The 14,839-nt window shown below is 39.4% G+C and overlaps 1 protein-coding gene across 2 annotated transcripts; it reads left to right on the forward strand.

Annotated features, from left to right (window-relative positions):
• The first annotated feature begins 525 nt into the window (after positions 1 to 525).
• tal2 (T-cell acute lymphocytic leukemia 2) lies at positions 526 to 14,043 on the forward strand. 2 transcript variants are annotated; one of them, XM_039758071.1, is made up of 2 exons: positions 526 to 729; positions 12,700 to 14,043. In XM_039758071.1, exon 2 carries the CDS (start codon positions 12,701 to 12,703, stop codon positions 13,034 to 13,036), a length of 336 nt encoding a protein of 111 aa, XP_039614005.1. In that variant the 5' UTR covers positions 526 to 729; position 12,700; the 3' UTR covers positions 13,037 to 14,043. The 2 variants fall into 2 exon arrangements, with proteins under 2 accessions (XP_039614005.1, XP_039614004.1); XM_039758070.1 differs by having other exon boundaries at positions 529 to 729; positions 12,696 to 14,043.
• Positions 14,044 to 14,839: the final 796 nt, after the last annotated feature.

A 14,839-nucleotide genomic window follows, 5' to 3' on the forward strand; every position in this document is an offset into this window, starting at 1 on the left:
CTGTCTATCTCTATTATATAGTGCCTTTCATATATATCTATTATATAGTGCCTTTCATATCTATCCATCTATCTCTATTATATAGTGCCTTTCATTTCTATCTATCTCTATTATATAGTGCCTTTCATATCTATCTATCTATCTATCTATCTATCTATCTATCTATCTATCTATCTATCTATCTATCTATCTATCTATCTGATTAAGAGTTGGAGAGAAGTTATGAATTTGCACTGTTTTGTCTGTTTATAATGTATGCCTTTAATCTATGTCAATGTAAATTGGTTAAGTCTTTAAAATATTAAAAATTAATTCCCCTCCCATCTGTGTGTGGTGGGTTTGAAAGAGAGGACTCGGACTATGCAGCCAATTTTATTGAAGAAGAAGCAGCAAAGGGTGAAATCAAAGGTGAAAGCTGTAAAAGTCCACACAAAAATGAAATCCCCGAAGTGGCAGTCTCCAAGGGAATCAACCTTTCGTCGTACTGGCAGATCAAGGTAATGACAAGCATCACACAAAGCTGCTGACTGGCTATAAATTGTGAGCGCCTGTCCTCCCCCCTCCTGTCAGAGACTTTCAGACGGCGCACACAGAATGGGGATTTGTCTGTAGGCGCTCGCTGTGCTGGAGAGACCGGGCAACTGAGTGCGACAGAAGAAGAGAAGAAGAAACAACTGGCTACCTGCTTACCGATTTGGACATAACGTCACATCACAGCAGCAGCAGCAGGTACGTTCTCTATGTGTGTGTGTGTGTGTGTGCTTGTGGGAGCCTATGGGCCTCTTAGAAAGATTGTAAATGTTGTAAATGTGTCTCATGTTATGTACATATTTAAAAGCCATGCGATCCGCAGATCCATATCAAATCTTGTACACCCATGTAAAATTATTTCATTTTGCTTTCTAAATGCTTCTTGTGGCTGCGGCAAAAAGAAGTTGGAAATTTGAAAAATGTTGTTGAATGTGAAAAGCACTAAATACTTCATTCTGCATCTGTTAAGCTCTCTGTCTCACTGTATTTTTATTTCAATCCATACATATAAAGAGAAAGATGTGAAAGGCACTATATATTAAATAGATAGTTGCAAAAAGCACTAATACAGTATATGTGTGAAAGATATTATATACTGCAGATATACAGGAATGACACTATATGATAGACAGATAGACAGACGTGAAAGACACTATATGCTGTAACAGGACTCTTAAAAGGTACAAATACTGGTCAATATTATTCATAATGTTCAATCTATACAGTAGAGTAAAGTTGCTGTAAGTTAACTTTAATCTTATTTAATTAAGCAATTGGCTTTACGTAAGCAAGCTAAACCATATGGACTTCATGCTACAGGGTGGATGTCACCGGCCCTTTGCCATTCACTCACTCAATGTGTTGTTCTGTTTCCTACTCTGGAGGTCACAGAGGTTACATGTGAAGGCTTGTTTAAGGTCCAGTCCTGCGCCTTGAGTGTTATTTAGCTGTAAGGTCACTTTATTTAGCTTTTTAATTGCTGGATTAACAACCATTAATCAATTAGTATGGTTACACCTAACCTACAGTATTACTTAGAGGTCTGTAGCCAGGGGTTAGCTTGGTAAAATATATTATAGATCAGGGGTTTTTAACCTTTTGATGACTCCAGACCCCCAGTGGATTGTCCAGTATGGTCCCATACCCCCTTTACTTGACTGTCGAAATAATCGTCACCATTCCTTCTATTAGTTGCCAGAATGAATGCCGGCGCACAGTCGCCGCCTTTATGTACAATGCAAGACGTGCTTCTAGAGTCTTTGAGATATGTACATTGCCAATAAACGAGTAAATACACGCTTGTTCAGTAAATATACATTTATTAAATTTAAATATTACGTTTAAAATGTATTAAATTTAAGTTGTATTAAATAAATGTGTAAAATTAAATACAAGTATTTGCAGGAAATGTCGAATGTTCTCAAAGATTGTATCACGTTCCACTCACGTACTACCCAAGTATGAATTAATACATTAAATAGAAGAAATACCAGCACCCAGAGATCGAGTCCCACACCCCCAGAATTTGGTTCCCCCCGGTTGAGAATCCCTGCTATAGATGAATAGAAATTGCAATATATAGTAGATAGATAGGAAAGGCACTACACAATGGGATGCATTTTTGTTAATCAGTTTTAAACTGCTTTGTTTTCCTGTCTGTTTAAAAAAGTAAGTGTGCTAATTTTGTAGTTAATAGTGTGTAAGGTTTGTTTTTGTATTTATCTGTGAAGTTGTCATAGAGCTCTGCTCCTGCATTGAGTGAAGAGTGCTACATAAAAATATCAATATAATGAATGAATGATAGATAGATAATTTATATATATAATTAATACCGATAATTTATATACACACACATATACACATATATATATACAGTATATATATATATATAATATACACACATACATACATGCATATATGTATATACTGTATATATATATATACACACACATACTGTACATACATACATACATACATACATATATGAAAATGATCTATCTATATCAATTTTAACAGTACTCAAGCAGAATAAAACCATCCAAAAACAGGCACATTTCAGCATTCAGGTATAACCAGAAATATCAGAAAAGTGCGTCAGGGGTTCTATATAATGTGTATAAAAATATATGCCGAAGAAAATGAAAATGTTAATTTTCTACTAAGCAGAAAAATGAGCAACCCAAGACTGTAGCACTTCAGACTCTATATAACATACAACACGCACACACAAATATCCACTTTATAGCACATTTATACTGAGTGTACTCGCATACAAAATCCGTAAAACACGACACGAGTATTTTTGAGGATCAGTGAGGCTTGAAGGTATGGAAGTGCAGTAATTCCCGATTCCTGTTTAATTCCGGTATTTAAAAAAAATATATAAAACAATTCTTTTTAAAAAGCACGCTTATATTAAGTTAAAAAGTGTACTAAAAAGTAAAAAATAAGTCTCTCATGCATCACTCGTAAAATAAAAGGTGGGCGCTGCTTTTTGAATGTTGATTGATGAAACGCGCCCACCTTTTATTTTACGAGTGATGCATGAGAGACTTATTTTTTACTTTTTAGTACACTTTTTAACTTAATATAAGCGTGGTTTTTTTATAAATATATATATATTTATTATATATATATATATATATATATATATATATATATATATATATATTTATTTTCAACTTTTTAGTAATGGGTTTGTTTCAGTATAATTTTGTAATCATTTAAAATTTTAATATTTCTATCCGTTACTTGCGCCATCTATAGGTGAAATCTTGAACTATTCTTCATATGAATATTTAATTTCTTAATTAACATGGATGAATTGGTCAATTTGTGAAAATGATAATTGATTCCTGTATTGTCATCGGAAGTGTGTAAGTGTGCAAAATTTCAAGTCATTTGGACAATAGGAAGTGGGTTAAATATCGATTACAAGATTTGTACCAGACAATAAACAGGTAACGTTAATATAAGCGTGGTAATAATAATACAAAAAAATTAGTTACTGAAGAATAAATGGCTCTGTAGTCAGTATGCACTTTTCTCTTTCTAAAAAGATCCGCACATCCACTCATTCTCAGATGCTGTTTTTTTTTCCGTTAAAGAGTCGCAGACATCATTATTATAACAATTTAAACAGCCATGGACAACTTGACAGTTTATTGGGGGCCCCACTCACACGCACACACACACACACGATTTTTTGGAGTTACTAATTAGTCAAACCTGCATGTTTGGTGAATGAAGACTCGCACAGACCTGAGGAGAATGTGATGTGCCGACTCCATACAGACAGCAGCAGGCTTGAGATTTGAGCCGCGACGCTGCATGAGTGCCGTAACAGAACTCGGTACTGTGCTACGGTGCCGCCTCTTTGTTATTATTATTATTATTATTATTATTATTATGCGGTGGGTTGGCACCCTGCCCAGGATTGGTTCCTGCCTTGTGCCCTGTGTTGGCTGGGATTGGCTCCAGCAGACCCCCGTGACCCTGTAGTTAGGATATAGCGGGTTAGAAAATGGATGGGATGGATATTATTATTATTATTATTATTATTATTATAGCAACGCCCATTCATGCATTATTTCATCTATTTTTACTTTTTTATTTACTATCATTTTTTGAAAAACTATTATTACAAACATGCCAAATATGAAGAAAAGCTTATTTGTGAAACGAGAAAGTACGTGCTGTACGCGCAAGTGAACCGAGCCGAACAGGCGGCGTCACAGCTGAGCTCGCAAACTCAGATTTGAACGGCGGGGTCTGAGCTGAACAGGCGGGCTGGTGCTGCTGTTTCCATATACAATTTCTTCAATTAGAGTAAATGTTTATGGCTCCTACATTTTGCTACCAAGAACTAATTACGAAATGATTCATTTTGCTCTTAAAATGTGTATTTTCCATTGAATTGAAATATATTCATTTCTAATTTGAAATTAGTCAAAAGATAGAAAACAGTTTTAACTGAGGGGGAAAAAAATTTACCAAAATAATTGGAACCCTTTACATTCTGGCTGAGGACGTCGCAAATTGGAAAGGTGATTGATAATATAGTATTTAATTTTATGGTACTTACTACGTTTTTCTATCGCAAATGCTGAATCTGTAACTTCAAAGAATTAAAGCCAATTCGCCAAGGTGGCAGTGAATAAAATGTGTATGCCATTCATTCACTGGAATACTCAGTAGTGTTGGACCCAGTTAATAGTTCTTAACAAATGAAAGAGGGTCTTGATATCTCAATGTTTATACTCCGTCCCTGTGGTAGACTTGCACTCCTTCAAGGCCAGAGCTGCCTTTCACCCAAAGTGTGGGTTTTAGACATTTTATGTGATTTAACTCCATTCCACTGGCAATATGCACTCCCACTTAATCCTCATCCACCTCCGTCTGTTTTCTGAATGTGCTTATTATCCTGGTGAACAGAGCCACATACTAAAGACTCGGGTGCAAGGCAGGAACAAAACCCAATGGAGTGCCAGTTCAATGAGGCTCTGAGCGGAGCAGGTCATCTTAGTTGAGCTCTAATTAAGTAGGGAAACACAGTATTTCCTTGTCATTTCGCCATTTAATTCAATTATGCTGTGTGCATAGCTTGACTAAATTGTTCTGAACCTCGACAGAATTTAAGGTTTAAAGATCTTACACATTACTGATTTCATTGAAAGAATAGCTGTTAGAATTATCTTCCAATTTTTTTAATGAAATTTAGTAAGAGCATTAAATGCTAGTCTTTGTACAATTGGGGCTACACTTGCCTTTGTTTTTAAAAAGTGATAAAAAAAAAAAATATATTTTGTCCACAGCAGCACTTTGGTCAATTCAGGGTAACTTAATGAACCATTACATTTATACGTGTACAATTTATAGACATGATAGACAGATAGATAGATAGCATAGTTGGCAGGATTGGATAGATAGATAGATAGATGTGAAAGGCACTATAAGACAGACAGATAGATAGACAGACAGATAAATAGATAGATGAAAGGTACTATATAATAGATAGATAGATAGATGAAAGGCACTATATAATAGATAGATAGATGATATAAAAGGCACTATATGATAGATAAATAGATTTTAATTTTAGTGTAGTAGATAGATCTTAAGTTTAGTGTAGTAGGCAGGATAACAGATAGATAGATAGATAGATAGATGAAAGGCACTATATAAGAGATAGATAGAGAGATGTGAAAGGCACTATATGATAGATAGATAGATAGATAGATGAAAGGTACTATATAATAGATAGATAGATGATATAAAAGGCACTATATGATAGATAAATAGATTTTAATTTTAGTGTAGTAGATAGATCTTAAGTTTAGTGTAGTAGGCAGGATAACAGATAGATAGATAGATAGATGTGAAAGGCACTATAAGACAGACAGACAGATAGATAGACAGACAGATAGATAGATAGATAGATGTGAAAGGCACTATAAGACAGACAGATAGATAGATAGATACTGTAGATAGGATGAGAAGTGCAGACATTCAGGAAAGGCACTCTATAACAGATATCCATCCATCCATTATCCAACCCATTATATCCTAACTACAGGGTCATGGGGGTCTGCTGGAGCCAATCCCAGCCAACACAGGGTGTAAGGCAGAAAACAAATCTCGGGCAGCGCGCCAGCCCACCACAGGGCACACACACACGCTACGGACAATTTAGGATCGCCAATGCACCTAACTTGCATGTCTTTGGACTGTGGGAGGAAACCCACGCAGACACGGGGAGAACATGCAAACTCCATGCAGGGAGGACCCGGGAAACGAACCCGGGTCTCCTAACTGTGAGGTAGCAGCGCTACCACTGTGCCATCATGCCACCCATATAAAAGATATTACATTCACAATATAAAAGATATAAAAGTAATTAAGCAATAGATACACAGATAGTACGATATGATAAGACAGATAGATAGATAATGTGAAAGGCACTATATAATAGATAGGGTGAGAAGTGCTGACATTCAGGAGGAGCTTAAAGTTTTATCATGTTTTTTGAGATCAGTTTTTTTTTTATTGGAATTCAAAAAAAGGAGGAGAAAAGCAAAGGAGCACAATTTCATATATCAAATTTAACCCCTCAAACCAGCAACCCTGAGGATTATGAGAAAAAAAAAACAACCAGAGTCAAATATAAATAGATGAATGAATCAAAGAAGCAGGTCACTTACACAGCCCACATGTCCAGCTGCATGAGAGAAACTAAACCTTACAGATGAGCTGTACATTTCAGACTTTAGATTCAATACCAAAGCATATCATCTGCAGAAATCGTCTGACAGCACAGCTATAGTTGGGTGTATTAGTGGAGGGCAGGAAAATGAAAACCGAACACTTGGGGAGGACTTTGTTGACGGTCACAAAACTGACCCCCTTACACCTCCACATCAGTAAGACAAAGGAGATTATTGTAGACTTCAGGAGGGTCAAGCCTGCTCTGTCTCTCGTTGACGGTGAAGATGTGGAAGTGGTGAGGACGTACAAATACCTGAGGGTACATCTGAACAACAGTGGAGTACCGACAGAGAGGTTGTTTGGCGTAGGCTGGCCACTCTTACATATTTTCAGTTAGTCTGTAGTGTCCATGCTGTTGTGTGCTGGGGAAATGGCAATAGTGCAGGTGATCAGAACATAGTGAAAAGGAAGGTTGAATACTGGGAGTCAGGTTGGGCTCAGTGGAGGAAGTGGTGGAACAGATGATTGCTCAGGAAACTGCTGACTATCCTGGGCAACAACATTCAGCCCTTGTACTGTACGAGACAGAGGAGCACATCTAGTAGCAGACTGAGACAACTCTGCTGCTCCAGGGAGCGCCATGTGAGGTCATGTCTACCCTCAGCCATCAGGCTGCATAATGAGTCACCCCTCAGCCCAGGTGGTCTTGTGCCCTCTGTGTTCTGAATGGTACTGAGCCAATCTAGCAGACCTCTTAACCGACAATGATACCATGTGCAATACACTGTGCCAAGGACTGACATTCTGTACTGTGAAACTGTAACTGATAAGTATGTGCAATTCTAGTAAACTTAATACTTAGGAAATAGCTGTTAAATTACTACAGATAAGTCATATTGACAGTATATGTATTTGGACCTTGTCAGCATGCCTAAGACTACTAGAATTCTTGATATATATATATATATATATATATATATATATATATATATATATATATATATAGCCCAGCCCTTTTTGTCTGCATTCTTTCCTTCTTTAATTTTCTTCTAGATTAATAAAGTATCTATCTATCTATCTATCTATCTATCTATCTATCTATCTATCTATGTTATCCTGCCTACTACACTAAACTTAAGATCTATCTACTACACTAAAATTAAAATCTATTTATCTATCATATAGTGCCTTTTATATCATCTATCTATCTATTATATAGTGCCTTTCATCTATCTATCTATCTATCTATCTATCTATCTATCTATCTATCTATCTATCTATCTATCTATCTATCTATCTATCTATGACATAGTGCCTTATCTATCTATCTATCTATCTATCTATCTATCTATCTATGTATCTATAACATAGTGCCTTATCTATCTATCTATTTATTATGTAGTAAATTTCATTTCCATGTATCTACTATCTGTTAGATAGATATATAAATAGATGTGAAAGGAACTAGATATCTATTTATCTGTCTGTCATGGATTCGCTGTAATCGTGGAAATCCTCCATTCCCACTTGCTGATGTTTTGAGCCGATACAGCATTGATCCTTGTGGCTGACAGATCTGTTGATTTTTACAGAGAATTTTGAAAAGTACACATCGAGGGTGTATGCAGGCACTCACTAAGTTTATTAACACTTTAAACTCATCCCCATTGCTTTGGATCTGCTGGCTGGATCGAGAACTAATGCAAAATGTTTTTCAAAACTACATAAAATACTTAATTTCCTCATTAATGCAATTAAAGTACAGCGTTTTGCTGTTAAAATGGCGCATCACAAACCCTGATAACACGTTGCCGTGTTTCTCGTTCTTCCCTCAAAGATGGCCGCATTGCTGTATTACAGTAACTCCTGCCCCATCACCCTCCCAAGACTTTCTTGAACATCCTAATTCAATTGCGTACAATTTGATGGACAAACTATTATCTACTAAATGAGAGCTGTGTTCCAACTTGAAACTGACACCACAATCCATTTTGTATGTTTTCCACTTTGTACATTTCCTAATATTATTTTTATTTGTTTTTCTGACGACGCCTTTGAGTCTTGCAATCATTGGTGTTGTCATTTGGATACACAGAACGCTTTCGTTACCAACTAAAAATATTTTCTGAGAGAGTAACATCTGTCCTTCAAAATGATACTTAAGCCGGGGGTCTTCAATAATGGATACACTATTTATAAAAGAATATAAGCGGGAAGAAGAATTCTGCTTTTTGTACTGCATCAAAACGGTAAATCTGAGCATATTACTTGTGGATATTTTATAATAATGTTCTTTCTGGGCGTTCCTAACACATTTACAGACACTTTTGTAGTGTTAGGAAGCTTATTTTAACACCTATGGAAATGCGAATAACATTCAAAGTGCCATTTTTTTTTGTAAAAGCCTTACTGAATGTTGCAACTTATCCTGTTGTAACATATGAGCACAGCATAACTAACTCTGAAGTAGAAATGTCTTGCCTTCATTCTGAGGGCTAGAACATGAATACTGAGTGAAGGATGATGACGTTCTAGCCGGTTAAATCACAGGGTTAAGTAGTCAAGGACAGATGCTATCCGGTCCTGGGGACTTCCCAAGCTTTGTGGTGTCACAGCCCAGTTTTTCTCATGCCAGCGTCTTTGCGACACGCTTCCCCTCCTGTGAACTTAGCATGAGCATCGCTGCCACCATTTGGGGGTTCTGCTCCCACTTCCACTTTTGGGAGCCCTCAAACACAACACCATCGATAATGTAACTGGGTGAGCTGGTCTGATGGGGACAAATCAAACTGAGCAAGGGGATGGTGCAAAAAAGGTGCCCGTGCTATTATTAAAAATACTCGGACTAAACAGTGTCCAGAGTGCTGTGGTTCAAAATCGTCCATATATAAATAATCCATAAAAACAATGAAAAATCCAAATGTTTAAAATGAGAATTAAAAACCTGTAGCCATCACTGGGGCAAACTCAGCTGAACACAGCCTCATCCCAGTCTCGCCAGTTCACCCAAGGCTCGCTCAGCTGGAGAGACTTCATCCGCTGCGGTCCTCACACTACTTTCTTGGCTGCCTCTGGCGGTATCTGCCAGACCACTTGGGGTCGGTTGTCCTCCCGTCTTCCTCCTCGCACATGCAGTCATTCCTCGGAAAGACGCCACCTCGACCGAGCCCCCTCTTCTACATCTTCAATGGGCACAATCTATCCCTCGAGCGCTGATATTTCGCTCTGAACACGGGACCCCTGACCGCGCTGACCTCTCTTTCAACCGGCTCGCTCATCCACTCGTTTTTCACCTTGATGCTGCTCTCACTCTCTGTCTCTTTTGTTCTTTTCTTTTCTTTTTCATCTTTTTTTTTTCCTTTTCTCTTCTGCCGGCCTGTACTTATATGGCTCTGTGGGCGCAGCACCTCAATCATGCACTGCAGGAAGCCGAACAAGCAATTGAGAACAATCGCACCCGCACGTGCAGGAGCATCTCGCCCCAATTACCTCATCAGCTCCCTGCGTCTACACGATCGCGCCCACGCAGACTGAAACGACCAAATGGATTATTTTAAAAACAGGTCCATTTATTCAGAGCTGTGGACCCGCTATATCACCGTGGGGAGTGGGGTGGTCCCCCTTGGTGAATCAAGCTCGTTTGTCTGTGAAAGCATTACATGAATCAAGTGCAATCATCCATACTTTTCCTCCTTGGTGAATCGAGCACGATCATCAGAGCAGAGGTTTGGGAGCTCATAGAGGATCTACCGTGATTCCAAGTGTGATGCTCCCGCCGTGATCACTGGAGCAGTGAGGGTGGGAAGGGTTTCATCTGGGGTCAGATGTGGCCCACCTGCAATGGTGCTATGGCCGACAGGTTGTGTTAGACAAATGTAATATAAACATAATATGCTGTTGATGAAAACCGAGAGAGTATTGAAATCTCAAAGCAGTAGGATGATAGCAGAGCAAGGAATGGCAGCAAATTGAGGAAAGCAGGACAGACAAAGAGAGAGACAGAGAATAACTCAGGACCAGAGAACTGCAAATAGTCTGACATTCCCATAGGTGTCTTAACATCTCTTTATCATATAAAAAAATCCTGGGACGAGACGTGACTTTCTAGCCTGGGACGAGATGAGACTTTCTAGCCTGGGACGAGACGTGACTTTCTAGCCTGGGATGAGACGAGACTTTCTAGCCTGGGACGAGATGAGACTTTCTAGCCTGGGACGAGACGAGACTTTCTAGCCTGGGACGAGATGAGACTTTCTAGCCTGGGACGAGACGAGACTTTTTAGCCTGGGACGAGACAAGACTTTCTAGCCTGGGACGAGACGAGACTTTCTAGCCTGGGACGAGACGAGACTTTCTAGCCTGGGACGAGACGTGACTTTTCTAGAGAGATACTTTCATGTCTCCCATGAGATGAGACTTTGTGCCAAGAGATTTAACCAGGTCTGGGGCCGTAAATAAAAGACAAAGAGTAGAACACAAAGTAGAACATCGTAAAGACGTTCCAAAACGTTGGTACGATACACATGCAGAGCAAGTTAAAGGATATGAAAATAGTAAAATTCGAATGTCTCAAAAAATATAATAGTAAAGATTGCATTAGCACAAACAAATGGAGATTATTACTTGGTGAAATAACGGAGGCGGCACGGTGGCACTGTGGTAGCGCTGCTGCCTCGCAGTTAGGTGACCCGAGTTCACTTCCCAGGTCCTCCATGCGTGGAGTCTGCATGTTCTCCCCGTGTCTGCGTGGGTTTCCTCCCACAGTCCAAAGACATGCAGGTCAGGTGCATTGACGATCCAAATTGTCCCTAGTGTTATAGAAACTAAAATGAGTATATTCATGTATTAGCATAAATACATATTGGGAAATATAAGCATTAACCTTAGTGCAAATATTAATGCAAGTTAGGCCTACTAAACAAATGGTTAAACAAAGGCACATACCATATTTCTTTTTTAATTACAGCTTAGCTCCAGCTACCAATACAATCTAGCGAGAGGACCCAGGAAGGGAGGAAGATGAGGTAAAGACTGCCCAAGGATGGAAGAAAGGAAAGCACCTGTTGGCTCTCAGCCGACCCAAAAAATAAACGAAGCAGAAAAATAAAGATAATTGACAGAAAATAAGAATTATTGGTAGTTTTAATAAAAGTTAACTAGGCTGGCTGCAGATGGGGAGTCAGGAGAAGCAGTGAATGGGCTGCTTCAAGCGAGGTCAGAATGATAAGAAATGATGATATAAACTGTGTTTTTTGGACTGTTCGGGGCTCATCCTGATTTGGCCGAATTGGGTTGAGTCCGTGTTGTTGTTAATTGCAGTAAAACAATAAACTCTCTTTGCCTATCCTCTTGACTCCTGAGAGCCTTCATTCCGGGTGAGGACCTTTGGTGCGCCTTTGCTCAGACAATTTTCTCTTCAACAGTGTGTGCTTGGTGTGTGTGTGTGTGTGTGTGTGTATGCCCTGCGGTGGGCTGGCACCCTGCCCGGGGCTTGTTTCCTGCCTTGTGCCCTGTGTTGGCTGGGATTGGCTGCAGCAGACCCCCGTGACCCTGTAGTTAGGATATAGCGGATTGGATAATGGATGGATGGATGAAATAACAGAACAGCGAAAAGAGATCAAATATATGGACATAGGTGAGATGACAGAAGTACAGTATGTAGATATTGTTCGGCTTTAAACTTTAAGTCGGGGACTTGTAGATCGTCTAATTCGTGCTGCCATCAGGGAAAAGTAGTGTTTCTTCCCAATGAAGAGGCGTATCCACGAGAATTAAAAGATTCGTTGTTTGGTGAAAGTGAAATCCACATACATGAGCGGCAGAGTCGCAAAGCGAGCAGAGGGTGAAGATCCTTAGCTTTTAATATATTGCAGCATGTGGGAAGTTGTTCCAGGGCTAGCTGGGCCATTTCTTTTTTTTTTTTTTTCCTATCGTTTTCTAATTGTGACTTTCTTTGCCAGGCAGCATGACAAGAAAGGTTGTGACAAACACCAGAGAACGGTGGAGGCAGCAGAATGTGAACAGCGCTTTTGCGGAGCTCCGAAAACTCATTCCTACTCACCCGCCGGAGAAGAAGCTGAGCAAAAATGAAATTTTGCGCATGGCTATGAAATACATCACTTTTCTGGTGCAGCTGCTGGACAGTCAAAGTGGCCAATCATCATCTCAGTCACCTGGCTCGCTGCTCCACCTCCTGAAGGGCAACGTTGAACATCTTAGCATCCCGAAGCAGTGGGGAATCATCAGCGACACAGAAGCACTGTCTCCAGACTCGAGCTGTGACAGCCTGGAATCCTGGTGATGGACACGGGACACTCCCAAGATGCTTGGTGCTACTGAGACGTCAAGTTTCTTAATCACTCTGGTTATGGAGATCCTCTTGGTGGAGGCACTGGTCGAGGTTTTTCTTGGTAGCCACACACTGTGTAAAAAAAAAAAAAAAATTGATGCTGAAGGTGCAAGGAAAACAAAACTACAAGGACGTGTCGACTGTTTATTATTTATAAATATATTTAATTGAAACTTCTTCAACCTGATATGATGTTAGTTGTGATCGTATGGGCAGTTACAGATCTAACATCGTAAACAGCTTCTCAGTCCACTCATTCTGCTTCACCGTCTTCTAAATGGAGGTTTTACGTGTCTAGAAAAGGAGAATTTGACATCTTTGCTCCAAAAAGTAACATTTACGTGCCGACTGGGGTCTAGAAATCGCCCAACCAGATAAAGAGAGTTTAACGGCACACCTCCCATGGAAGAATTATCTTCAAAAAGAAGAGATCAACTGTTGTACAAATCACAAAAAATGTCTCCATTTTAACATTCGGGCTTGGAGATTCGCTCTGTATACTGCACGTAGGTGCCGAGATGTCTTTCACGGTGCTTTGCTACGTCTCGTCTTTTCCTTAATTAAATCCCACCTCCCTAGGAAATGGCAGACGTGACTTGAAAACCTCCTCACACTTTATTCTCATTCGCTGCTAGCTGAGAAGAAAAAAATGGAAATGTTCCATCGTGTGGGAGCCGCGTTAAAACGATCTTTGGGCTCCTTCAGTTGTCTCGTTTTTAGGCTGGTAGTGGATAATTAGAAAAAAACATGAACGATAGGAGGACGATAAAAAAAAAAAATATATAAATAAATAAATAAAACATTGTTAGCCAAAGAATTGTGTCTGCCCGAGTCTTGTCAAACGTGTTGTGTGACTTGAAATGTATTCTATGAATTATTTTTCTTCTGTATTATTTATCTATTTATTGTAATTTATTTATTCAACTGACTAAATAAAGTGCTCATCATGTAAGGCAGTACAAACAGTTTACTGAATTTATTGAAAGAAGTTCACAGTCGGAATGTTTAACTGAGCGGGTTCTCCTTGGTACTTTCAGCCAGCCAGACACTCGATTGTTTTATTAGGCAGGTTCTCCTTTGTCATTTCAACCCTTGGACAAGCAATCGTATCATTGAGCGGGTTCCCCTTGGTGCTTTCAGCCCATAGACACTCAGTTGTTTCATTACGTGGACTCCCCTTGGTGATTTCAGCCCATAGACGCCTATATGTGTCATTGAGTATGTTCCCCTTTGATGTTTCAGCCTGTACACACTCAATTGCATCCTTGAGCAGGTTCTCCTTGGTCATTTCAGCCAGCCAGACACTCAATTGCATAATTGAGCGGGTTCTCCTTGGTGATTTCAGCCAGTGGACATCCAATCGTTTCATTGAGAGTGTTCTCCTTGGTCATTTCCGCCAGTAGACACACAGTTGTGTCATTGAGCGGGTTCTCCTTTGTGATTTCATCCCAAGGACACTCGATCGTTTCATTGAGAGTGTTCACCTTGCTCATTTCAGCCCATAGACACTCAGTTTTTCATTAAGTGGGCTCCCCTTGGTGATTTCAGCCCATAGACGCTCAATTGTGTCATTGAGTGGGTTGTCTTTGGTGATTTCAGCCCATAGACAAACAATTATTTCATTGAGTATGTTCCCCTTTGATGTTTCAGCCTGTACACACTCAATTGCATCCTTGAGCGGGTTCTCCTTGGTGATTTCAGCCAGTGGACATCCAATCATTTCATTGAGAGCATTCTCCTTGGTCATTTCCGCCT

This window comes from Polypterus senegalus, chromosome 7 (genome assembly GCF_016835505.1).
Source record: "Polypterus senegalus isolate Bchr_013 chromosome 7, ASM1683550v1, whole genome shotgun sequence".
Taxonomy (NCBI): Eukaryota; Metazoa; Chordata; class Cladistia; order Polypteriformes; family Polypteridae; genus Polypterus; species Polypterus senegalus.